A 27,083-nucleotide genomic window follows, 5' to 3' on the forward strand; every position below is an offset into this window, starting at 1 on the left:
GGCTTGTTGGAGCAACGCCGCCGCGCCGCGCCTTGCCCGTCACCCATGACGCGCTCTTATTTTGTCGATTACTCATTTCCTTAATTAGCTCTGGCTGACAAATTAGAGCGCCAAGTGGCTCACCGGCTAGACGAGCGCCTCACTTATTTTTACAGCGGCGTATTTTCACATTGCTGCGGTTATTTCATGGCTACGGTTTGACCTTGCACCAAGTTACTAAACAAAACGCTGCAAGCAAGCCACTCAAACACGGTAACTTTAACACAGAGACCAGGTTTTGGCTTTCCTTTCCCACCAGCACTTAAGGTCAGCAGTCTTTCTAAAGGCATAAAGAAAATATGTGTGCACATGCACAGTAAAAAAACCCTCATATTTTAAAATTGAACATTTCCACAACCCAATTTACATCCATCTCATCAACTCCTCACACGTAGCTTCTCCCTCTATAGATTTCTGCAAAGCTAGGGAAAAAAGTCTTTCTGTAAGCAGGGGAAAACTTAAACACACCTCTTTGCTGTGTGAGCAAACTCCAGTGGCAGCTGCCCTCACACTCCAAAATTTAACAGTAACTTTGCAGTTTATGCCTAGGACAGAAAAAACTATCCAAGAATCATCCACCAATATCATTGACACACATTAAAGGAAAAAAAATACAAATCTTTATTGTTATACAGCAACATCTCCTCATGTGGCTAAACAAAATCTAAAACAAGCACAAACAGGTCTTGCTAGCAAGTGGAGGAAATTTGTCTTGGTAAAGAAGTGGAAATGTTGCTTATGTACCTCGGGAATTTGCCCATACTTTGCTTGCCTCTCCAAATACAAAAGGAGTTAGCCAGTCCTAGCCTCATTATGGATAGTTCCTTCAGGTCCAGTACGTGCTTCCCTCTTCTCTCAATCAGTGCTACTGGGTTGACTGTCCTGTAAATAAATCTACACTGCTAAGCATTCCCATCAGCCACCTGGCTTCCTCCAAAAGCCTGAGCTTGCATAGACGGCTGCAAGTGAATAAATCCAGCCAGGAGAAAGAAGCTGCAGCTCAACAGGTATACTCCAGATCTAACATTCTTGCAGAGGCATCATCACACAGAATGGCCAAATGCTCTTCTTTTAGTAGGGGAATCATGATGACACCTTTATATTACGTTGTATTATCTTCTTAGTTGGACAAGCAGCAGCTTTGAAACAAAAGCTATGAGCAATGAAGCAACTCATTCCCAGTTTGATCATCCCACCTATACCAACACCGGAATCTGAAAGAAGAGCACCTCACCTACAGGAACAGCCATGCTGGCATTGACCCCTGTACCTTGAATGCCAGCCAGCATCAAAGCTTTTCCATCACACCCTGGAGGCTTTGGCAGCTGGCTGGCACCACAGTAAAGGCAGGCCCCCAACCTTACTAACAAGGGTGCACCCAGCTGGGCTGCAGTTGGGTCTGCAACAGCCAACCCAAATAAATATATCCAAAAATAGGTCAGAGTTCACACTCACTGGGATAAATTCTGAACTGCTTCCCGTCAACAGCAAAGTCTGCTAAATATGAATAACACTAGAAATTTTTTCAGTATGTACAGGAAAAAAGCAGCAGAAACGTGACTAATCACACCATCTGAGGGAAGCATCAGTCATTTTACATCAGCTATTATGATTACAAACATCACCAACCATGGTTTGGGTTTTTTCCTTCTGCTGCATCAATAGTAAGAAAGTAGTGTTGTCTTAGATTGAAGCCAACTTCTGGAATATCAGGTGGTAACTTCTCTGTGAGTCACCTGAATTTAAGGGAAACAGCGAACAACTGGAATACCAATTCTGCCTCTCAAGGCCCCCCAACCAAACAGTAGCATGAGCAAGAGATGCAAACAAGCTCACAACAAGAGAAAAAAAAGATCCCTTTGTCCACTATTTTGTACCCAAGAATTCTCCAGTTTGACTTTGTTGCACCTGTGTCCTAGTTTTGGCTGAGAGAATGTTATCGGCATTGTTCTCACACTCAATCCAAAACAGCGCTTCTTAGTACTGGCTACTAAGGAGTGCTTACTCTAAACCAAGGTCTCCTCAGTTTCCCATGCAGTGCCAGGAGCAGGCACACAAGAGGCTGTAAGGGAACATGGCAAAGACAGCTGACCCAAACTGGCCAAATGGATATTCCAAACATAGACTGTCACGCCCAGGACAAAAACTGAGGGGGGAAGCTAGCGTAAATGGTGTCAGGTGCAGCTCAGGGAGGGTCGGGTCATTCATCAGCAGATGGTGAGCAACTGTATTATGCCTCATTTTTCTTGGGTTTTCTCTGTATCCATTTTACTACAATTACTAGCATTACCATTCTATTTCAATTTATCTCAATTATTACACTGTTCTTACCTCACCCCATGAGTTTTACTTTTTTTCCCTGATTCTCATCTCCATTCCACGAGGGAGGGGAGAAAGGGGGAAGGGAACAAGCAGCTACACAGTACATAGCTTCCAGCTGGGGTTAAATCAGGACCACTTGTTAAGCCAACAGTGCGACTGCTAAACCCTGCCTGTAAGCTGGGCTTTAAAAGTCAATGCACATGTATTTAGGGATACACAGCAGTTGCAAAGTGTTTTTCAAAGCACAATATTAAGAAATCATGCTGAAGAGTAGCTGTGTGTTGCTCTTTTCATACACCTGCTCCATCAGCACTGCTGATTTAATCTGTGTCTTCACAGCGGAAGTATTATGGATGGAATATGCTTCACTTGTGTCTGTTTCTGATATGAGTGTCTCTTACATTAAGACACCATGGAGGTATTGCACATGCTGCCATAGACTTGCTGTTAATTTGCATTTAGAATAACACAAATGCATCTGTCATTTCAGGTCTTCCTGAAAGGTAAAGAAAATAATTAATTTCAATCTTTTTCTACATTCAAAGTTGTAAAACAAGTCAATTGGGGGCATAACCTATGGTGCTTTAATCCTCATGCCTTTTCTAAAAAGTGCACCTTTCTTACCTCTGCTTTCCAACACTTATTTTGTATTTACTTGTAATCACCACCTTATTTTTACTTCTGCCAGTAGTTTTCCTCTGCCTCCAACTCTGGTAATGCTTCCTATCTCATTGTTATTTCTCACTCACTTTCCTAATTTTGCTTTTCCTTGCTTGTAGCTTGGTAAGTCGTGGAGGTTGGGAGATTCGATGACCTGAAGATGATCTCATGGAGTGTGGCCTCTGTGACACATCATTCCAGCTCTGTGTTCTGCCTAAAGCTCTCAGAACATCCCCCTTAACATCCAACCAACTGCCAGAATTTTCCATTTCACTATTTCAACCTTGTGAAACCTGTCAAATTTATCCTTGTCTGAATACAAACCAGCAGTGACAGATCTACACCTTTTAACCAGCCAGCATAGTAAGACCAGGTCTCTTAATCTAGTCTGCTAACAAAAGAGAGCTGCCACCAACTGATTTCTACAACATGGAAAACAAACCAGCCTGAACAACATGGATAAGAAGCAACATATAGCCAATAGCCAATTGGTAGCTGGATACTGGCAGGTCATAACTGCACAGCTTACAGGTATGCAAACACAAAGGGCAAAATAAAAAATGGTAGAAGAAAAACTTTGGTAAAAGTGAGAGGGAGAACACAGGTCAAACAGATGAAACTTCTTCAATGTATTCCAGAAATAAGGCCTACGATATCCAAGACTGCCACTTGTGACACCCCATTTAAAAAGGTACATTTTTGTGGCAGTTCTTAAATACTAGTCAAGTCAGATCCATTTGCCAAACTAAAAGGCAGCATTTCATGGACAAGGTCTACATATTTAATGTATATATAGTAAAGAACCTAAACTGAGAGCAGCTGTCCGTAGTAAAAATAGGAAGAAAACATCTTAATTAAACATGACTTATTCATCATTGTTACCTATACATCAAATAAAATAATTGATGCTTTTAAGACTTACATTTCTATTTCTCTTCTGACAAACTTGTAAAAGCTTAAAAGGCTTTATTTGGTTTTAATATTTTGCTGCATAGCAGTTTAACATAAGCAAACAAAAAACAAATCCCTATTTATCACCCATTCAGAATATTCAAGAGCTTTGCCCTGTACTTAGAAGCCAAATAGGCTTTCCTTTGGTAGTGGTGTAACAGAACCTTTGCAGACATTTTTAAGAGAGCACATGATAACTTCAGGATTAAGAACAAAATCAAATGCACCTTCTTGACTATGATTAAAAGCTAAAGAACGCAACCAATAACCTGACACAGCACTGTGCTACTCTCTCATGTACCATTTTCTTTTTCTCAATTTTAATGAGGTTAATGAAGTTAAAGAATACAGATAGTCTGCTGTTGAGATCATACTTGTAACTGTATAGATGCTGCTACAAACACATCACTTTGGTCAATGTCAGTAATGCCACCATGATAACTTTATTACACCCTCAAATTAATCATATCCTCATCCTTAATGAGGCACAATTTAGCCATTTGCATTCAAATATGCATATAAACATCCAAAAGAGTTACCATAACAGTTTTATTAAAAAACCTAAGGTACATATTTTGCCCCAGCGCAGCTATATTTCCTTAAAAAGTACTGTATGTATCAAACATTTAAGGTTCATCCCATCCCTGCCAATTGTCTTTGAAGAGCTGTCAAACACCTCCAACTTTAATGAATGTCAGTACAGTCTCAAGAAAAAGCTCTCAGCTTTTTAAATGAAGAAGCTTACTACTTTCTGACATGAAGACAACATGCCATTCACAAGTAACCCTTGTGTTTACTGCCTTCTCTCAGGAATTATTTAAGTTCCAAATCCCAAGTGAGAATTCATACCCTGCATCAAACTAACACAAAATACATTATTCAGATAAATAGAGAGGATTTGGAGTCTGTCAACATTCATATTTTTAACAGCTCTTTAAAGAGGTAATGGTGCAGATTACATACAAGCTCTTTGCCTCAGTGTAACACGCATTTGAAATTAAAACAAAACATGGAAGACCAATATCTTTACATTTTATTCTTCAGAAAAAGAAGAATTTTAAAGAAAGCATTTAGTAGTCCACTTGTGCTTAACATATTCAATGCATGAGAAAGCCAAAAGAAAAAAAATACCCATTTTTGTACACCATCAAAAAGAAAACATTATAAATTTTCAGAAATTGCACTGTATTTAGAACACTCTCTAGGATCTGCTCCACTTGTACGTATGGCTACTGAGGCTGCCTGACACAGTTCCTTTTCCACTTTAATTGCCAACCTGTGGAGGCCCTTCAGGGATCAGTGATGTGAAGAATGTTGTGATAAAGGACCAAGCAGAAGCCATGAATCCAGGCTGCTGCTCTGTATTGCCATCTTCACCTGCATCTTCTCCACTGTCTTCATCAATCCCATCATCCATAAGTCGTTCCTTTAAAAACAGAAATTGAAGCAATTCAATAGCTTCTTTTCAGAATTCTGACATAAGGTAACCAGCAGTATCTTCCTACATTAAGTGACTTCTCTCAGAACAATGTCCTGAAGTAACTAGCATGAAGTCTGTGATTGAAGTAGAGACAATCAGTAATAGTCAGACTGGAAAAATACAGAATTTAAGCAGCAGACACAACCTGAGGACAATGCTGAAAGCTTTCTGGTTAAACCAACTCCATTCCACAGAAGCTGACTTTCTGTCCAGGCACTATAGCATACTTTACAATATAATACATAAGAGTCTCAAAGGACACGTCTGCCCTTACTCACCATCTCTTCAAGATCAGGATTATTTGCATGTTGCCCATCACGATTCACTTCTGCATTATTGGCTGCCTGTTGCTGGCCTCCCTCTTGCCTAAAGGGAAACCATCCAGCTTGGTGTCTATGTAAAAAAGTGGAACAGTTGAAAACCTCTCTTTTGAAAGGAACAGAAAGATTTTTCTTCTACAGCTAACTACTGCAGCAAATTCTGTAAGGACTTTCAAATTAATGAAGTTACATCTATTTGTCTATAATTCATCCTTCTGGACTGAATGGCTATTCTTCAATGTCTGCATTAAGGTCTTGCTGTTCACAGCCTTCAGTTCCATAATGTGTATACATATTATACATATTCAATATGCAGAATACTTTTTAGGGCTCTCCTCCCCATTTTTAAGTACTTAAGTAAATTTTCAAAGCCAGCCTGAATTTTTTAGTTTAAATTTAATTTTCTGTGGAAAAAAGGAATTTAAACTTCAGCTAATCCTTGAACCACATCACCACTGTAAATAAAATAAACCTTTCCTATGTTTCCAAGCATCTGTATTCTGATTTTAACTACCTTACCTGTACAGTCCTAGTCAGGACTGAGACTACAATGTAAGGAAACTTTCAGTGAATTACACCAGTCCAAAATATGAAGCATTACTGCTGTTTTCTACTTCTATTTACATCATTAGATATCTTCATATGCGAGAGGAAGTGATGACAACAGTACTGGTATTTCTCAACTAAACACAGAATGTGCCTAGGTCTTTATGACAAGCAGTTGAAAATTTTTTCCGTCTCTGTAATTCTACTAGATCTAGCACCCCACCATTACAGCACCATTACCTTAATTCTCCCTAAAAATATTTACTGCACACAACCCTTAAATTATTTTGGAAATACACATGAGCTTTGCTTTGCAATTTCACATCCAAGCAGTAAGTTTAAGTTTATGCAAGTATATGCTTGACCTATATGAGCTTCCCTCCCTTCACCCCTGCTTTCTAAATTTTCATCCCAAAATAGTACATTTCAACAAGAGTGATCTATTAATATCACCAACATGTAAGAACATTGTGTTTCAGGCATAAGAGGTATCCAACTTACTATAAAAACATTTTGATAATTACTTCTTTCTTCACATCAGCTTCCCTACTAGTTTAAATTTACTTTTTTTAACAGATACACCCTAGTGTAAAGGAGCAGTGTGTAAATTTTTGCATGTGGGTGATTTTTAGTTTTAAATGAAATAAACATTAGCACCATACTCCAGATCTCAGATCTGCAGCTATACTCAACTGTTGTACTCACAAATAAACGAGCAGCATGGCTCCCATTACCATGACAAACCGACTGAAAGAAGAATAGAAGTATACAATGCTCAGAAGAATTGCTGCTCTAGAGAACGTGTACATCCAGTCCAGCCAGTCCCGGTTGAAGTCCTCTTCATTCACTACTGGGCCACCCTGTGCATTCATCTGAACATTTTGGTTTACAGGCCTGTTCTCCTGGGCGGCTACATTTGGCACTGCTGCAGGCTCATTTGCAGGAGCATGTTCTGAATTTACAGCCTGGGAAACTGCAGATCTCGCTGGCTCAGTGCTGGAAGTCACTTGGGCTGAAATAGCAGCTTGGCTAAAAATTTAAACATAAACCTGGTTTGTCAAAAAACATGCACCATAATTACTAAGCCTGTCTTCTTTGCTACAGTTCCAGATGTAATACATGTCAAAACAAACTGCATTCTCCCTTAGATTTTTACTTACTAAGACATTAATTTAATTCTAATCCAAGACTGCATTTCATAATTTGCTGGACAGAACTAAGTATAAAACAGAGCTGGACAAAATAAATACAGACATTTTTGATCCTGGAAAAAATATTTAATATATTCTTTTCACTGGTGTAGCTCAGTACCAAGATAATGCAGACTTACTATTGCATGTAGTACTGACGTACATACATCTGTTGCCACCATATCATCTGTAAGGGACTGAATGCAGGATACACAGAAAATCCAGCAGGAGCACCTTGGCCTGGAAACTGGTTGCCTATATTGCTAGAAAACGATTTAAAGAAAAATATTCAGCTCTGAATTGACACATTTAAAAAGTGTGCTAATATTAAAAAAAACGATTAAAGTAGCATTTCACCTCTCATCTGTTCCCCTAAAATAACACACTGAAATAACGTTTAGTGAGATCGTCCAGCCCATTCCAAAAAAGCACTACATTTTCGTAAAAGACATTAATAAGCAAATTTATTTCTATAGAAAGAATATTCGGTTTTGTACTTAGCATGTCACTAGCTCCATCTCTGTGACAAAACAATGCTGGAAAATTTTCAAGACTGTGTTAATGGCAGAAATTTTTCCATACAACTCCTCTTAAGTTCAGAGGTCATCGTTAAAGATCTATAGGGGCTCTAAAGGGAAAACTTACTATCTTCTATAGCTTTCTTCTAGAAGCAATAGCTGAAATATCACTGTGATCAGAGACATGAAGAAATAACACAAGCAAAGACAACAAACTAATCTTTCAGATACAGCTTCTGAAGAGTGCAACTAAGAACATTGTAAAGGATTTACTTCCCCCCTTCAGTATTTTGAGCATATGTGATTCTCCTCCCTATGGGCTTTTTTAACTCTGATTCACATGCAAGAGAGATAAAATTCCTGTACTTAAGTTTTATATTTGGTTTTGTCTGCTATTAGATTTCTTATCCTCTCTTACCTCCTAGAGCATATAGCATGTTTTGGCAAGATTTCCAACTCTTTCCCAAAAGATTTTGATGTAGTGAACTGTAGTAAACCAGGACATCTTTCAGGACAGCATGAGAGTATAAAGCATGAAGAAAAGTTTATTCAGACTGCAGGTAGCAAAAGCTGAGACTGCTGTAATTGTACTGCAGACTACACCTGTTCCCTAAGTAAGGCACTCCCTGCAAAGATATCACCAAGAGATTTCATTAGTCTACCAGGCATTCAGATATACACGACATGCCCAGAAAGAAAGATGGGAGGAAGACATTAAAATCTTTTTTCCATGTTACACATGAATAAATATGTCACTGTAATTCTGGACAAGAACCTGCCACCAAACTCCATGACCTCTGCTAAAACTGTTATGTTTGCATTTAGCCACAACCTGTTTTGACAACAGTTTGGAGGGTGAAAAAAACAAAAAAAAAGAAAAAAAAAAAAGAGAGAGAGAAAGTAAAAGTACTTTCCTAATACCAAACACAAACTGAGATAGTCACAGGCATTATTTGAGGTTTATTTTAAAAATTGAAAGGGTTAACCAGCAGCCCTGCTGATGCTATTTATTAATGCATAATTAACATGTTGAGACAGCAATGCCATGAAGCTACTGTTGAAAAACATTTATTATGACTTACAGTTACAAGCTGTAAGAATTTGTTTATCTATCCCTGAAACTGGCAAACACTTGGAGAGATAAGACTCCTCCAAAATTTGCAGAACATTTGACCTCAAATTGTAAAGATGATTTAAATATTCTACATGAGCGTCATTTAGTACTGTGCTGAGACAAACCAATGAGCAATGTCTCAATTTCAAGCAGGTAGAGTATCAGATGGGGCTCTGAACAGTTAGGATCACGCTCACTTCCACCTCAGTCACCAAAAAGCAGTGCTACTCAACTTGCCTGAGTGAGTTCTGAAGGAATTTGCCACTTCCTTTTCTCATCAGATACAGATTTTAGGGTTCCTCCTTGTAACTGCTATGTTGACCTCAAGAAAAGTTGAGAGGCCTTAGGCTAACTGCTTGCCCTCACAGATACATCTTTCAGAAATACCGCTGGATTTGAGCCTCATCTTTCTTTCAAGCTCTTTCAAAAGCTGCTTTCTTGACATCTTAAAGCTTAATAGTAGATTAAGTAGCCAGTCAAACAAGACAAACAACAGAAGTTCAGTTATGTCATGTCCTTTTCTTTTACATGAATTCTTCCACATTCAAATATTGTGGTGGTTTTAATTTTTTTTCCCCAATAGCTTTTCTAGAAGACGTGACTTTTTGAGAAGCAAGACTTAATGTTTCAAGACCTGGTTCCATTAATCAAGCAATAGACTGGCTTACAACTGGCATTGACTTAGAAAGCCAACTAGTACAGCAGTTTTTTGTTTGCTCATCAAAAATCAAAATGAGGCAGATGCTGTCAATTATACAGCTATTACAGTTCCCATGATATTAAGCTAGCTTATGAAATTCAGAAACAAGTCTTTACACTGTAACCATGTATTTCAGTGAGAAGAAACTCCCCAAAGGAAGAGGATCTTCTCAGCAAAGCAAGGCAGCTTGCTGTTCAAGGAAAAAGTAAAGCAGCACAATACTTTCTCCTCATCTTTTTCCAAAAGGAGGTGAAAGAGGTAGGAAGCAGAGTATTTCAAAAGAATGGCAGTAAAAGTGTAAGAACAAAGAACGAAACGGGATCTGTACAGGCATTCCAAGACTGGAGAACAAAGCAGAGCAGACAATAGAAGAACAGTTGGACAAGCCAGAAAACAGTTCAAATGGTATAGGCAGCTTCAGAATATTCTGAAAAGACACATAGTGCTCCTCAGGATGGCTAAAAAGCTCAAAAATACTTATTTTGGTCTAGGAAAGACATCCAAATGAAATAAACAGCGCTGGATTGGAAGGTAAGGTTGTCACGAAGATACTGCTCACCACTAGTGAAAAAACAAGACTTTTTATTCAGACTTAAAAGCTTAGGATATCAACTACAGGTGGTATCTCAGTATCCTCCACCATGTTACTTGCTACTTAGAAGAAAATACAGTGAGCAAAAGTGACTGATGCAGCAAGGTATTTATGTGGTAGGATATACTGCATGCTGTCAGTATGTCATTTTGTTGTTTGCTTTCAAACATTACTATGTGCACAATATGAAAACATTTCACTAGATGGGCCACCCACACTTGACAAACGATTTCACTGCCTTGTTGTCTCTTGTCTGTTTACTGCTTCCAAGTGCTCTCCAGTCTGAAATGCAAATGCTGTCAGGGCTGAGCCCATGTGTTCTGTTCAGATCTGTGCAGCACAGCACAGACCTGGATCCCCAAAAATTCCACAGGAGCAGACTATGCTGTGCTCGCTCCCCACAGCTAAAGACTAACTTGGGACATACACAAACTACTTGCCCAGTCCCACCTCAAGTTTAGATTTTTTTGAAAACTCCATTTGCAAAAGCTTAAAAGCAACAGTTTTAATTTTTTCCTCTGCAATACCTCAACAATCTGAACTAAATGCTGTTTTCCCAAAGTATGTTCAACTTTCACACTGCAGCTTTAAGCTAGCAGCTGAAAAAACATCAAAACTGTAATTTAATCATTTAACATTTACACTACTTATTTGTACAAATCAGTCAAGTACTGCAAAATGCCCAAGGAAACTGACCCTTACATAAATTTTCAAATACCTGGAGATCTCCCCCCATCAGTCGTGCCTACAGTTCATCATGTGGCTAGAATAAAAATTGTTTGCTCATGAAAATAAAAGAAAAATCAACAAAGTAACACCACTTTCAGCTATGAATCTTCAGGTTCCTAACAAGTCTTGATGTGCATATAAATTACATTAAAGCTAGATCTCATTGCCCCAAATGATGTTTAAGAGTCAGTTAAAAAACAGAGGGCATTTCTTGCTGATGGAATACAAGCAGCAGTGCCCAAAAGCAAAAGCAGATGCATTTGAAAAGATTATTGAAGCATTAAAAAGAGGTTTCAAAGAAGCAAGCAGACTCCAAGAGGCACTGGGCAGAGATTATCTGGAGTTGAGCAGAGTCTACAAAGATCAAGTTCTGACAGCATTCCATTAAAATACTTTCCAAAACAAAAAAAAAAAGGCCTAGGATTATTTAGGGTTTGTTTACTTTGGCGTTTCTGTTCAGATTAGGAATGCACTCCTGGAAACCTCCAGTCACTTCCTCTTACTACAGTTCTGTTTGCACCACAGAATGCTCTTGGATCACCATCTGGATTCCTTTTGGATTACACAAAATTGAAGTATGTCATTTGGGTGCACTGCTAATGCACCACAGCGACAAGCAGTACCTTATTCCAGGTAACCAAGCTAGAAACAGTCCAAGTAGGACTGAAACCCCTGAAACATGTACAGAAATGTCAGGGTCTCAGCACTTCTTTCACTCTACAAATCCATTTCTCTCGATTCACATTGTATGTCAGACATAGCAAGTGGTGGACTTAGCAAGTTTAATTTAAGTTATTCTTTCTTTCCAAGACAGCAATGTCTCCCAAACTGACACAAACTAATTCAGCCCAAAGACTGGTTCTGGCCAGCCTATTCAGTTCACCACACTTGACAAAAACTCACTCAATACGTCTGTGTGAAAAGCTAATTAGAAAAATGTTAAAATTTCTTACAGATTAGCCACTTACACAAGACATAATAAATTGCTTCTGGAATTAGTTTACATTACACCAACAGCAGCCTTGACAGTCAACCTGGTGTCACCTAGCTTTGTTAGAAAGGCAAGTATGACCACTGCTCTGAAGATGCATTTGGTCAGAATAACGTAAGTCTCCACCCACTCCAAAGGCAATCTCTTCCCACCAGACAGTACATTTTAGATAATTAAAAAAAAAAAAAAAAAAAAAGTCAAGATGAAAACTAGCAAGAATTGTAAAGTCTAAGTCAATTCTAATGAGAGCAAGTAAATGAAACTGAAACTTAATAAACTTCCAACAGCTCTTGGCATCTGTTTTCTTTCCAGAGACAGAAGCAACGTTTCTGTTAGCACACTCATATTTTAGGGGTTTTCGTTTCAGCATTCTCCAAAGTAGGTTTCTAGAATCTATACAGTACTGAGAGAACACCTTGTCAGAAAAGAAACTTGAAAATGCTCCCTGAGGAAATGACAGTGATCATCTCAGAATACACCATCCTCCTGTTTCCCCTTGGAAGAAGCTACAACAACTACTACTACTACCACCAACAAAAACATGTTTAAGTAGCTGCAAAGGTCACATGGATTAAAATTCCTAAAGCTGCTTTTTAAGCACAAAAAAAGGACCGAATTTTAATAGTTATATAGTAACAGACCTGATCTAGATCTTGTTACCTTTCATGGGTATGTATGAAAACTCTTCAACATTCTGTTGCAGATACACAAGCACTACACGTACTCAAAACACCTGCATATCATTTCCACAGCTGAATCCAGTATGGAGAAATGAAGAATTACACCTCTTAAGTGTCAAAAACTAGAAACCATCATATTCTGCTAAGAATCTAGTGTGGGCTGTTAAAACAACACACAGAAAACACAACCAGAAGGAATAATTCTATCAGTCACATTACTAACTACGTCCACTATTAAAGGTACACTTGTCCAAGAAAATTGAGGACAGAAAGCACAAAGAAAAACATAAAAAACCAGCCTGAAGGGGGGCACCAAGAGCATTTCCTGTTTGACTGACTTCGGGCTAAAAATCCTAATTTTCATGCGAAAACTTTTCTAATGTGACTTATGCGTCAAGGTGAACTAGTCAAATCATTTTTAAGACTGTAATTGCAGCTGAACATTTAAAGCACTGTAAAGAGTATCAAAGAACGAGGACTGCTTCAGTCTCACTTACCCTTGCATTAAATAAGGGAACTGGTGGCTTGGCATGGGATTGCTGTGTGCTTGTAGATTACGATGCCTCACTCCATCTGCACTAGTGTTCAAAGACGAAGAAGCAGCTTCTTGGTTTGTGGGTGAGGCAGCAGTTGATCCAAGACGGTCCAAATTCTAAAAAATAAGTAAAATCAAGGTTGTGGATCTTTTGCCACAATTTTAAGATTTACTACCATGCCTTAAAAAACTACTTCCTTTAATGTTTTGTCACAAGTTTTATTAAGAATGTAAACACTGGGTAAGTCTTCTGTGGTTTTACTGGTTCTGGCAAGCCTTAGTAAAAACTAAAAATTCAAAATTGCACTTGGGTCCAAGGGGAAAAAAAAAAAAAAAAAAAAAGGCATTTTTCAGAAAGACTCAACACTTGATAGCTTCCAGAGAAAACCACAAGTCACTGGGAATCATAGTTTCAAAAAGCTGAAGCAAACTAAAACTTAACTGACTATTTAGCAGGAATGAAAATTCTAGTAGCTATAGTTAATAGAACTATAATACAACTTCAGGATATGACTATTTTCAGACACAGCAGCTTAAAATAATATTCCTCTATCCTTATTTTTAGTTACCCCTTCTACTCTTTATCCTCTTCACCCTCTTCACTGTGCCAGCCACCCAATCCAAATTGCTGCAAGCACCACTGGCAGTGGGCTACCAATGGGAATAGAGAAATAGCTAGGAACTACTTAGGTTCCAAGGAACAGACCTGAAACTAGTGTCAGACCTCTGAAACCTGGCTTCTAAACTGTCTGTCACCATAACAAGATTACAATGGGGCCATTGAGATGCATTTTTCAGTTTTAATAAATCCCCAAATCCTGTTGCTAAGAATTACCGTAGTGTTTACTCAGTAGAAAATCCTCTAACTTTGACAACTCAGGAAGTGAAAGGTTCCTTAATTAAGACTTTTTTTTATTACTTAAGACATCTGTATCACATTTGCCCTACAAAGAAAACAAGAAAAATTTACCACTAGACAGTGGGGGTAGGGAGGAGTGAAAATAAAAATCAAATAGAAGGACAAAGGCCATTCAAACGTTGTGTTTAGGCTGTTACCTCCAATGAACTTAGCACTTTGCATACTGCCTGCTTTAAGCAGTCATTAATACTATCATTCAAATACAACCTTTACAACTGATGTACACAGCAATAAAGCCCTTGCCAAGGAGGCCTCCTGTGTCCTACTTGTAAACAGAGATATAAACACAGCCTTTGGAAAGGTGATGTAGCCACAGTCCTCTCTCTACCACTGCTTAAACTGCTCATGTAGCTGACTGTCACATGCCCTACCAACAGCAGAATGAAGACAGACAGCTTCAAAGGGCACTTCCCATATGCTGAAAAATCCACACATCTCAGATCAAAAGTACCTACAGTGGTATTGTATATATTCCTTTCCAACTAACCTTACAGGATTGCTTAGTGATTCTGTCAATCCTGGAAAAAGCCAAGAACTACCAAGTTCTCAACAGAAATCATAAATGCTTTTAACACACAATACAACCAAAGACCATCATCATTTTTGGAGGGTGCGAAGAGGGGAAGGCTCAAAACACCATAAACAAATGTGTTATGCACACAATTTAAATCATAAAAGTGTTACAAACACTTCCTACTTTTGACTGTTTTACAGACTCTATGACTAACTTGAAGTTCATACATAAACACTGGCCAATTCCTGTCAAACAAAAAAACCTGGCCAAGTTCCACCTGTATCTCATGACAACAGCAATATTTTCACTGGTCTCTCAAACTTTCACAAAACAAATCACAGCTAAGTTTTTCTAAAATTCTGAATACAGTGTGCAATTTCTGCCAAAGATACAGGGATATGGAGAGAAATGAAAGTATACTTTTCTATACAGTGTTAAAAAGAAAGAATAGCTCAGAAAAAAATAGTACTTCATCATCTAATAAACATAACTCTTACAATTTGAAAAATGGTAATCTTAGTTTAAATAAAATAACATCCTTAAATAATCAAGTGTAATTATACAAATACATATGGCATGCTCTACTTTCAACACACGATTTTACAGACAAATATAAAAAGATAAAAGAGAAAATAATGGCAAGTTTCCTTAGCATAGAAGGAATTCATGTCCTCTGTATGAAAACACTCACTGAGCTACTGCTGGAGGTTGACGCTCCGTGACCTTCTCTACTGGTGCTGGGTTTTGGAGAACTTGGGGGTGTCCGAGATGTACATACCAGGTGAACCATATGATATTCATCTTGCTAAAAATTAAAGAAATTGAAGAACTAAAGCAACAATACTGGAGAAACTTACAAGTAAAAAAATGGTCTTTAAAAATTCAAAGTCGTAAACACTGAAGAAACATTATGCAAAAGAGACCATAAAGCAAAACTGGAGTCCAGCACAAGAGAATCCTCCTGTTTCACAACTAATGTCTTCTTAGAAGCTATCCACAATAACATATGAACATTGACTTTATCCCAGTTTTCCCTTAAACTGCAGTATAGCAGCACCAATGGAAGAACTCCAGGAGAAGCATGAGGAAGTGTATCAAAAGCTTTAACTTTTATTTTGGAAAAATCTCACACCTTTTACAGTGCTCAGTCTACCTACAGTTAAGAATGCTTACACTTTCACTAAGATCTATGAAGAGTGCTATGGAATGAATAGAGACATCAGGGTACATGAAAAATGTAGGCACAGGAATTCCACAAGCAGACCAAGATAAGAATGGCACAATGTGCCACCTGCTCCTGTTTAAGCTTGCCCCAAGCCTGACCTGCAGACATGCAACTGAAGGGCCTCTACAGATATTCCATGCTCAGGAAATGCTATTCAAAGTGCTAGGCGGGGCTTGAGTATTCCTAAGTATTTGAAAGTGAGGAAGCAACTGCATGCCATCACTAGAAGCCAGGCAGCAAGGCCATGCCAATTCTGCAGGAACATGCCCTCCCCCAATCTGGAAGCCATAACTTCAGTATGAAACTATTTCACTGTAACAAATTAAAACAGCCCTTTACATGGCCACAGCAACACAACAGCTATGGCTGCATATTTAAATTGCACACTGCAGCTTCCTCACTAACTAAATTTTAAACAAGAGGAGCAACAAAAACATCCCTCCAGCCTCTTCTGGAATCAGCATGGTGGAAACAAGCTACCATTCTTAATGAGATGACATTCAGAAAAATCTGCATTTGGAGGGGGTTTTATAAACAATATATAAATGTGCTGTAACAGCCATTTACCTATTTTTATGGTTTTGATCTTTAGGAATAAAGAAAACTAGATAAATGCCTTTATACACCACTGTGCATTACTGCTAGCATAGCCAATGCACACTCAGTCATTCAAACTCCTCCCCATGTACTGGCCCCTAACCCCAAGCATAACCTCACTGCTGCATTAATTATAATTTCTAACCAGTCAGTGATAGCAAGGACCAGAAAGCACTGAACACAGGTGATCAGCACTTTGACCATGTCAAAAGCCTTTAACCACCTTCTTCCAGGATAAGAATTTATGCCCCTGGGAAAGGCAAGGAAAGCTAGACATACCACTGGTAAGCCTAAAGCATACAGCTTTATTAAATCTGACAGTTTATTGTAACATTCTTCTGTTCATAAGTAATATGTTAGACTCCACAGTACTAGAAGAGTGCCACAACTTCCAGCCTTGAGGCATTCTGTATTAGTGAAATGATACTGGTTAGTACCAAGGAGCAAGTATCACAAAGCTAGACTGAGAGATTTAGTAAATCCTCAGATTATATTAGGAATTTATAGAAATCCAGTAGAAAGATTTTGGCAGAGAATGACACTGAATTTAAGTTGAATTATACTTTTTTTCCAAAAGCTCTCAAAAGCTTTAGCACAAAAATTCCTCTTCTTCCAACACAAATTTCTAACTTTGTGCTTAAAACTGGGGTGTTTTTTAATTCATTAAATTTCTTTAACTCCACCCAAGGCCTGTAACTGCCATTATGACATTAAAGCATTATGCCAACATTTTAAAATCAAGCACAGCCCCTCTGTGGCGAAGACACTAGTTACAAAGTTTCTCCTCTAGTACATAAACAAAGCTTGAAACCTTGTTTTCTAGAACCAGAGTGCTGCAAGTAGGCCAAGTGAATTTAAGGAATTGGGATTTTATTTCATCCTTAGCAAGGAAAACGAAGCTTTGAGATAAGATCTATAAGCATTTCCTTGAACATTTAAGCAGTACAGGGCATATGCTGGTTTGCAATAGTCCAGCTTCAGTTTTCTAGTAAATCCATACATAGTAATCTGCAAACATTTTCTTTGGTAAGAAGTTTAACCCCATTTAATAAAATCTATTTCAGAATAAAGATTATAAAAGAACAGCACTGTTAGTCTGCTGAAGCAATACTCAAGACTCCTCTGCATCTGTTTCTCTTAATACGGTAGTTCAGTTGCCCACTTTCACTAAAGCACCATCCATGTTCGAAGACTTTCCTCCATAGGAAGTTTTAAAATGTGACCCAACCATTCTTGCAGCCCGTAGATTGATTTTTACCTCAATGCATTACAAAAAAGAAACCTTACAAACAGCCAGGTACTGTATTATAGAGTTCATCTCTTTCATAGTATTAAAAACTGTGCAAGTACCAAAGGCATTTCCCCAATAACAGCTATTGATTCATCCTGAGCTGTTTACAAAGAATTTAGACAACTCAACATAATGCATCATTTTTCTGTCACCATCAAAATTGAAATAAAAGCTCTTTTAATCTACCCTAATTATCTTGTTATACACATTTTTAAGAACTTTTCTAACTAAATGAAGTCCTTATTACTTGGTATCAGCAATCCAAGCTATTTTGAGTCAGTTTGAAAACCAAGTGCATGCGTTCCAAGATTTCTTGCATGAGATGTCACACATATTCAGAACTGGGATCTAAATGTTGACTGAAGAATCCAAAATTAGACTAATAGAGTTGTTTGTTCCAATAGGAACCAACAGAATTTAAAGAAAGTAGGAAATTAAAAGAGCAAGAACCAATAAAGTTTCAAACATCATCAGGAATGGTTAATAGCTGACAAATCAAAACCAAGACAAGAGCCTCCCCAGGAAATTATTCAGGAATGGAGAATTCTGGCTCTGCATAACTAATATACTACTCTTTATCTGCTTACACAAGTGCCATGTTTGACATAACTTTTGGATTTAAGCCTCTGTGAGAATTTAAATGATGTCCCAAATCAACACAAATATGTCGCATTATTCCATTTATGTGACAGTGGTAACTGTCCAAAGAAGTCAAGGCCAAGTTGGAGCTCTAAACAACCTGGTCTAGTGGAAGGCGCCCCTGCCCAAAGCAGGAGGCTTGAAACTAGAAAATCTATAAGGTCCCTTCCAGCACAAATCATTATGATTCTGTGATACACAACATATAGCCTACTTGCCCTCCTACTAGCTGGAAACATGCCTCAATCCACAAGTATCATAATCCAACACAAAAGGCATACTTGAAAATACATTTTCCAAATATGTATCAACATTATATGGCTACATCTCTCAATACAACAACGAAAATTTGAAGTTAAACCATACAAATCTAAATTCCTATTTCCCAAAAATGGGCTTTGATCAAATACTGTATGATGTTGATATAAAGCTTACTTTTCTGAGAACATCTTTGAGCTGGAGATGATCAGGAAGCAGTCTGCCAGAATACACCAGTCTCTGATCCTTTGTAGACTAGGAGATGGGGACAAAGAAAAGAATTTAGCTTTTTTCCTGCTCTTCACGTACATCGCTGGAGATAAAAAGAAATTTTGTCATCTGCAAATGTTAAGCACAATCATGAACAGACAGACTTAAAAACATTTCAGAGGCTTCCAAGTCCAACTCACAAATTACTTCTGACAAAGAATCATGCTACTGAGCACTCAGCAAGAGTGCCGTAACAATTAAAAACACTTAAGGGTAAATGCTTGTCAAGAAAACTTCCAAGTACATTCAAAAATTCCTGTCTTTTAGTGATTTGTTTTTTACCCTGCCCCTGGTCCCAGGCATCTTCTGAAAATATAGGTGGAGAAGTGGCTGGGACAAAGAAAGCTAGCAGAAAAATGAACTGCCAATTAAAATACACAGAAGAGCACAAATTTCAGTCTATTTCAACAAGGACTTTCTGTTATTAGTCCTTGCCCCCACCCTCAAACCCCCTGCAGGAAAAAAAAAAAAAGACAGAAAAAACTCAACAACAACAAAAACAAAAAACCACGATGCCACAAAAACAAAACCAACATCATTAGAAAAAAAAAGGAAGGAAAGCATTAAAAAGCAAGAAGCAGTAGAAGTATTTTTCTAAGGTAGCTTTTCAAACTGGGTAAGCTGTTTTGCCTATTCTTACAGTTTCACAGTTTAAAATAATCTAGTATTGTAAACAAAGGTTTTCCTCTTTTAACAAATGACATACTGTTCATATGATAGTAACTCTGGATGATTCCACACAATAGAAATAACAACAGAATTATTTTAAAGGAAGCTATTTGAGGTACTTATCTACAGTAAGATGTACAGTATGCTAAACAAGGAGCTTACTTGGTGAAACAAAATAAAGAAAAACAAAAAATACTAAATGAAGAAATCTAGCCTAATACCAGTGGAACAGACACACATTATCAGCATGAACTATTGGAAGAACTTCCCCATCATGCAAACACCAAGTGTTACAACTCTTCTCTTCCTGTCCCAGCCTTCTTGCTGCCCACTCTGCAGTTTTGCCCACACTAAAACAAATAACTGAGCCCCAGATCTCTGTGATTAGGAAATGCTTTCACAGAAATTTTGACTTTTTTTTTTTTTCCTTGCAACAGCCTTCTACAGATCCCAAATAATTTAGCAGAATATAGAAATGCTACAAGACTGTTTGGACTCTTTTTTTTACCTGAAAAAAAAATGGTCATATCATTAGAACAAAACAGAGATACTCAAAGTAAATAATGCTAGTAAATACTCAATAAATCTGAAGTTTAAACTTTTTTCCCAAAGCCACAGTTTTTTTTTTTTTTTTTAAATAATCTGCCACATACTGGGCAGAACTGTTTATCACTTCTATTTAAGAGTAATTTCCTCTGTTCTTCTGCACTTCTCTGTATTTTGAACTAGTGGTACCAGATAGTATTTTTATGTCTCATAACATGAGGAACTAGTTATTTGCAGCTCAAATTGATAAAAAAACCGCAATACATTCAACAACAATACTGTACTATTTCTATTTGCATTTAAAACAACAACAAAAAAATGCCTGACTCATGTCAGTAACTTCTTTTGAACTACACCATTTTGTTGCTCCCTTCAAGCAGGAACAGGCTGCCAGCAGAATGCAAGCTTGCATTTTGTATTTGGGAAAGGCCAGAAAAATCAGAATTTAAGCATCAAGATTAAAGAAAACTTTAATTTCCTGTAAATTGGAAACTTGTTGTTTTAGACCAGTGCAGTTAGAAGACAAATCTTCAGAATCCTTGTTTCTGGGTCCTGAGACAGATTATCTGGAGATTGTTAAGAACAGATAAGCACTTACAATAAGGAACGCCCAGCAGCAAAAACCCCTCAAATTCCAAATCTTTAAATTATCATCCAGCATAGCATTAGAGTGTTGTTTTGCCTGTCTCACTTGTAATGGAGCTTTCTACATGGTCACTTTCAATTGTTCTCTTCAGTACCTCATGAACCAGTCCCTGTTCCAACCCCTCTAATTAAAGTATCTTCTCAAACAAGATACAAGCAACTTTTAAATATGAATATTTTAGAAGTGAAACTGGCAAGGTTAAAAGGGCCCCTCAAAGCTGACTACACGGCCTTCAATAATGCGTTTCAACTCCCTACAAAACCACAAAAGAAAAGGTTAAACATATGTCGAGTACTGTTAATCACATGAAGCCAGAGACTTTAACGGGGAAGACAATGCCTTAAACCCCATAGTCCTCCTCCCTTCATAAATTAAACACCTACCTGAGAACTAAAGGATTATGACTTGCAATTCTCAGGCTGAAAGCCTGCAATTCTGAAATGGGGTTCCTTTTTTTTTTGGTTTTTTTTTTGGGTTTTTTTAATGCAGATGGAAGAGGAGGCAATGAATGTGGAAACACAGTAGTTCACATATATGCCAAAGTAAATGGAAAAGGCATTCAACTCATCCTCTGCCAGAGGAAATTTCACTACCACACCTTCTGCTTCAAGGAACAGCATGCTCCCTGCTAACTGAACTGTGATGGAAAAACACCTCAAAGCACATAATTAGAGAAGCCCCATTTTCAGAAGAAAGCACACGGCATCAGAAAAACATTACTCTAGAGCCCAGAGTTGGGAGATGGGAGATAGTTTGCAGATCAAAATCCAGAAGATATGTATTCCAAACTAAGAACTCCAGAGCTACTGGTCTGGAATTTTTTTTCTCCGTTTTTCATGCAAGACATCTTTTGCAATGCTTAGCCCAAACTAGCTGTGCCCAGCACATCACTCAACTCTAAACCTAAGACAGTGTAGCAACGTCCTGTAGAAGCACAGGCAATCTCTGAGCTATACAGCTGCAACTACCAGGCAGGTACTATTCTTGTTCACTAAGCCTCTCCCCAGTTCTTCCATAGGAAATAAAAATCCAGACCACCACATCTAGTTAAGAACTGTAAGCAAATGCTACATGACAGGTACTGCTAGAAATGAGAAATGGTACTTTTAAATTACTGCTTATGGGTGTAATGAATGCAGCAGCTAATGCACTGAAGGTAGCATCTGCCATACTGAGACACACAGGCTGATTTTATAACAGCCTTGTGTTATTCTACATAACTATTTCATTTAGGGACATTGTAACCGCAGTACTTTATCTGTGAAAACTAGTCCAGTCAGGGAGTAAAAGGGAATCTTAGCAAAGATTCACTAACTAATTTAAGACCCTTCTGAACCTATTTAGCTTATTCAAGTACTTACCTGGCAAAGTATATCAACTTCAATAACAACTAAACCAATTTAAATCTGCCTGTATTTGAAATTTGTATGTATTCAGGCAAGTAATTTACACAAATTAATCTGGAAAAATCCTAAACAACACTGCCTCAAGACCTAATTTCTCATTTGCGTATTCTAACCACCTCACTTTCTGAAAACATACTCTTAATAAATTGTAAATTTAATCAGGGCACTTACAATTATCATCAGTTTACCAACTAATTTACCAGGACCTATCATATTGAGGGAACAGAGAAATGAACACACAAGAAGGAGGTACAAGTTACACACAAAACTAGAAATGCTATGTACAACTGTGACAGAAACTGATTTCTGTTTCACACCCTTAACTTCAAGAACACTGCAAGGCCTGTATAGTATCTGTGTTCCAGTGTATTCCCACCACCTTAAAATAGCATTTTAATACAAATTATTTCCAGGATCTATCATATTAAGGGAACAAAGAAATCAAACTTTTAACACTGATCTGGTTTAAAAGAAAAAAAAAAAAAAAAAAAAAAAAAGGGATGGGAGGGCAGCTCCTAAAAGCAAAAGGACTTACATACATTTGAAAAAAGCAGTAGCACTCAAGAGCAAAAATATATCAAGCTAAAAATACATTTTTTTTATTTTTCTATACAAAGGAGCCATTCTATTAAACACCTTTCTCCTCTCCCATGTTATTACTTTAATTTGAAAGGTCCTATGAAATAAAAATCCTGTGTTCAGTTAATAGTTTACCTGCAAGTACAGTAAATCCCAATTAAATTGGAATTACTGAGATAATTCTCATTCAAGAAACTCCCCATTCTTTAACCCAGAACAAATTTGGGTAAGCTGAACTAGTCATTTAATACTGAGAGGCATGTTGAGAAATCTATTTTTAATAGGAGAAAAATGTTTCAGGAAACTTAAATTTAACACTATACTACTGTTTAAAGCCACAGTGCAACATGAAAACCTCTGGTTCATTAAGGTCCTTTCCTTTCAGGAGCTCAATTTAGCAAGATCATTCATAGGATGAGTAAGAAAACTAGTGTTTAAACACAAACACGTCACCGGAGGAAATTCTAGTGAGGAGGAGGAAGCAGCAATCAGCTGGGCAGTATTTTTGTTTTTCACAGCAGACAGGCTCTTCCAGCAGAGGATTACTAGCAGCAATCACTATATTCACAAACCCTCACAACTGTTTAACATATGTCAATGTAGTTGTAGGCTGCTTTTCTTCTTTCTCCAAAAGGCAGAAACCCTTTTTGAGACAAGGCTACCATTTTACTTTCCTCTGTCAAAAAAATCAACGACAGTAATTCTCCTACTGAACTAGGTGAAAAATAAGTTAAAACATAACTGCCACCTTTTTCTGATATTTTCTAAAGCCTGTTTGTAGGCCCCACATGCTGCTGCAGTTCTCTAGAACAATTTTTTAAACACACTGTTCTGCATGACTGCCATTCTACACATATACAGTATTATCACCTATTGCCTATGCTTCTTTCATAGCCGCTTTTAATTGCCACATTTAAAACTTAAGAGGAATTCAGAAATTAACCGTTTTGCCCTCCGAAACAAAAAAAGGTATAGCTGTTAAAAAGGTATAGGTGTTAAGTTTCAAAATACAGTCACAGCTGTCATACAAGTTTGTATAACACCTGACAGACGAATTTTCAGCACAATCTCAAGAAAAATGGCTTTTCAAAGAGGAAATAATTTTGGAGGTTGTTCAGCTACATCGTTTCCAATAATATTATGAATAAACATCTATCTGCTCCAAACCTCAGTGAATTCCCCAGATCTTGTTAACCTTAAGTATATCACTTATACTTTAGAACAGACAGAACCCTTAGCCAGTGCTCCTAGAGTTACAAAAATGAGTCTCCAATTCAGTTAACTGAGATACCTAAATCTCCGTTCCCAAAAAAGATAAGTGAAGCATTAGTAAGCATCTTTAGCGATACTGCCTTTCAGGATGCTACACTGCGATCTTCTCACATGATGTAAAAGAGCAGCTTCATGTTTGTTACACAGCCAACTTCTCTGAAGGCAAAGGGACGGCCATCGTCTCCACGCAGGTCACTCTCCAGCAGCACGGCTCTTGTTTATTGAACAAGGTTTAAGGGAAGTCTTGCCCGCCTGTCCCCAGGTCGCCGCAGTGCCCAGCCTTACCGACAAGGCGAGGGAAAAGGGCTGGCCAACAACTCACCGGCTTACTGGGGTACACCTTGGAGAGGTGGGACTTCAGCTTGCCCACAGTCCACTCCAGAAAGCAGCTGATGGTCTGGTCGGTGTATTTCTGGTTGGGGGCCTTGATGATGAGGGTCACCGGGTGCTCCACCACGCTCTGGTCCATGCTGCCCGCGGGGCCGGCCGGCCCTGCCCCGCTCTCCTCCTCCCCGGGGACACGACGCCGCTCGAACCTCGGGGGCGCTCCGGGCGGGTTCAGCGGCCGGGGCCGAACTTCCCGGGGGAGCTGGAGGAGCCCATCTCCGTGCTGGCGCTCCGGGAACCGCAGCCACAGGGGACCACACCCTCGTCCCCACGCCCGCGGGAGCGAACGGAGAAGGAACAGCGCGGCACCCGGAACGCACCCACCCGGGCGGGCCGAACCCCTCCACCCGCGACACCGCCTCGGCCTCCGGCCGCTCCTCCGTGTAAAATGGAGGCCGGAAGCGGCGCCGCCGCTGCCCCCGCCCCGCGCCGCTCCCGCCCAGCGGCAGCGGGGGGCGCCCGCGGGCCGCCATGGCCGCCATGGCCGCGGTGCCGCGCTGAGGGCTGCGCTGAGGGCTGAGGGCTGCGCTGAGGGCTGAGGGCTGTGGGTGCTCGCCGGCCGCTCGCGTCGCTCTGCTCATTCACAAGCCGGTCTCAGCGACCGGAAAGCTGAAATGCTTCTCAGCATGGGAATTACAGCTTTGCTGCCTGTGTGTCTTGCCTCCGTCACCGTTGCGTGGGAAAGCCGCGGTGTAGTTATCCCAAATATCCTTGTGAGGTCAGGAAATGTTATTTTATAACCAGATTGGAGGCCACAAAGAATCACAAAATCACAGAATAGTTTGGCTTGGAAAGGATCTCAAAGATGGTCTGGTTCCAGCCCCCTTGCCAAGGGCAGGGACGTCTGGCGATAGGAGCAGGTTGCTCCGAGCCCATCCAGCCCGGCCTTGAGCAATACCCAGGACGTGGCATCCACAGCTTTCCTGGGCAAGCTGGGCCACTGCTCACCACCTTCACTGTAAAGATTTTCGTCCTCGTGTATTTAATCTAAACCTCTTTTAGTATGAATCCCTTCCCCCTTGTCCTGTCACAACATGCCCTTGACAATAGTCCCTCTCCGTTTTTCTTGTAGGTTCCCTTCAGGTACTGGAAAGCTGCAATTAGGTGACCCCAGAGCCTGCTCCATGCTGAACAAACCCCATATCAGCCTTTTTTTCTAGGAGAGCTGCTCCATCCCTCCGACTGCCTTGGTGGCCTCCTCTGGACTCGCTCCAACAGGTCCATGTCCCTCCTGTGCTGGGACGCCAGAGCTGGATGCAGCACTGCAGGTGAGGTCTCACAGAGCAGAGCAGAGCAGAGGGGCAAAATCCCCTCCCTGGCCCTGCTGGTCACACTGCTTTGGATGCAGCCCAGGAAGCGTTTGGCTTTCTGGGCTGTAAGTGCACATTCCTGGCTCATGTCCAGCTCTCATCCACCAGTACCACCAAATTCTTCTGCCCCAGGCTGTTCTTAATCCATTCATCCCCCGGCCTGTGTGGATACTGAGGGCTGGCCCAACCCAGGTGTGGCACCTTGCACTTGGTCTTATTAAATCTCACTAGATTCCCATGGGTCCACTTCTTGAACTTGTCCAGCTCCCTCTGGATGGCATTCTGGCATCGTCCAACTTGATGTCATCTGCACATTTGCTGAGAGTGCACTCAGGCCCTTTGTTTACATCATTAATGGAGATGTTAAATAACACTTGTCTCAATATGGACCCCTTATGTTGCTCAATAATTCTGTCTAAAACCAAAAAATAAGTTTCTGAATTTCCACATTAGCACTGCAAACTTATAATCATCACTGTGGTTCTTCTGTTGCTGGGAAGAAAATACTTTAAAGGCTAACCATCAAGGTGGATGGATAAAATGACAATGAATAAGAGAACAGTTCAGTTCATGATACTACTACTAAATCTCTACAATAGAAGTTGGCCTCATTAACTTGACAAAAATTAAAAAATGCTTATAAAAACCTAAATTTTCTCCTGAACAAACAAACAATATTTCCTTCTATTCTCTTCTGTCATCAAACACTGTATGTAGCCACAGAAGGCTCAAGAGTTTCAGACAGGTCTGATTTTTCCTGTAGATAGTGTCCCTTTAATGCCAAAGAACCAGACCTTTAATTAAGCTGGAGTGAGGCATGAAGAAGTTCGCTAATGAAGAGAGGACCATAAGGAACTTCAGCTTCTGAAGGGAAAGATAAAAAGAAAAGCCTGAAGGAATATCATTAGCCCCTAGGACCTAATTCTCCTGTTTAAATAAAACACGGATGCAGACAACTAAGGTTAGAACTTGCAAAAGCAGAGGAAACAGTCCTTAGTTTTATGTTTATTGACTTCTAATTACCTTTCTCTACAACCACGCCTTTGCAAGCCTCATGTTTGAGATGGAGCATCAGACTTCAGGTGTGTTCCTACAGCACCTGTTGTCTTTGAGATGGCTTAGCAAATTGTAAATGTGGACAACTGGTATTTGACAGCACCTTCAGCTACAACACTTGACATGCTCATA

The 27,083-nt window shown here is 39.3% G+C and overlaps 1 protein-coding gene across 4 annotated transcripts; it reads right to left on the bottom strand.

Moving 5' to 3' along the window:
* Nucleotides 1-4,392: 4,392 nt before the first annotated feature.
* HERPUD2 (HERPUD family member 2) lies at nucleotides 4,393-24,986 on the bottom strand. 4 transcript variants are annotated; one of them, XM_066321835.1, is made up of 8 exons: nucleotides 24,521-24,986; nucleotides 18,988-19,065; nucleotides 15,492-15,605; nucleotides 13,330-13,484; nucleotides 7,649-7,771; nucleotides 7,024-7,347; nucleotides 5,731-5,818; nucleotides 4,393-5,398 (listed from the first exon to the last, which is right to left on the bottom strand). In XM_066321835.1, the coding sequence occupies exons 1-8, from the start codon at nucleotides 24,665-24,667 to the stop codon at nucleotides 5,237-5,239; spliced, it is 1,191 nt and encodes a 396-aa protein (XP_066177932.1). In that variant the 5' UTR covers nucleotides 24,668-24,986; the 3' UTR covers nucleotides 4,393-5,236. The 4 variants fall into 4 exon arrangements, with proteins under 4 accessions (XP_066177932.1, XP_066177923.1, XP_066177942.1 ...); XM_066321826.1 differs by having other exon boundaries at nucleotides 5,731-5,845; XM_066321845.1 differs by lacking the exon at nucleotides 18,988-19,065 and having other exon boundaries at nucleotides 5,731-5,845.
* Nucleotides 24,987-27,083: the final 2,097 nt, after the last annotated feature.

This window comes from Sylvia atricapilla, chromosome 1 (assembly GCF_009819655.1).
Source record: "Sylvia atricapilla isolate bSylAtr1 chromosome 1, bSylAtr1.pri, whole genome shotgun sequence".
NCBI lineage: Eukaryota > Metazoa > Chordata > Aves > Passeriformes > Sylviidae > Sylvia > Sylvia atricapilla.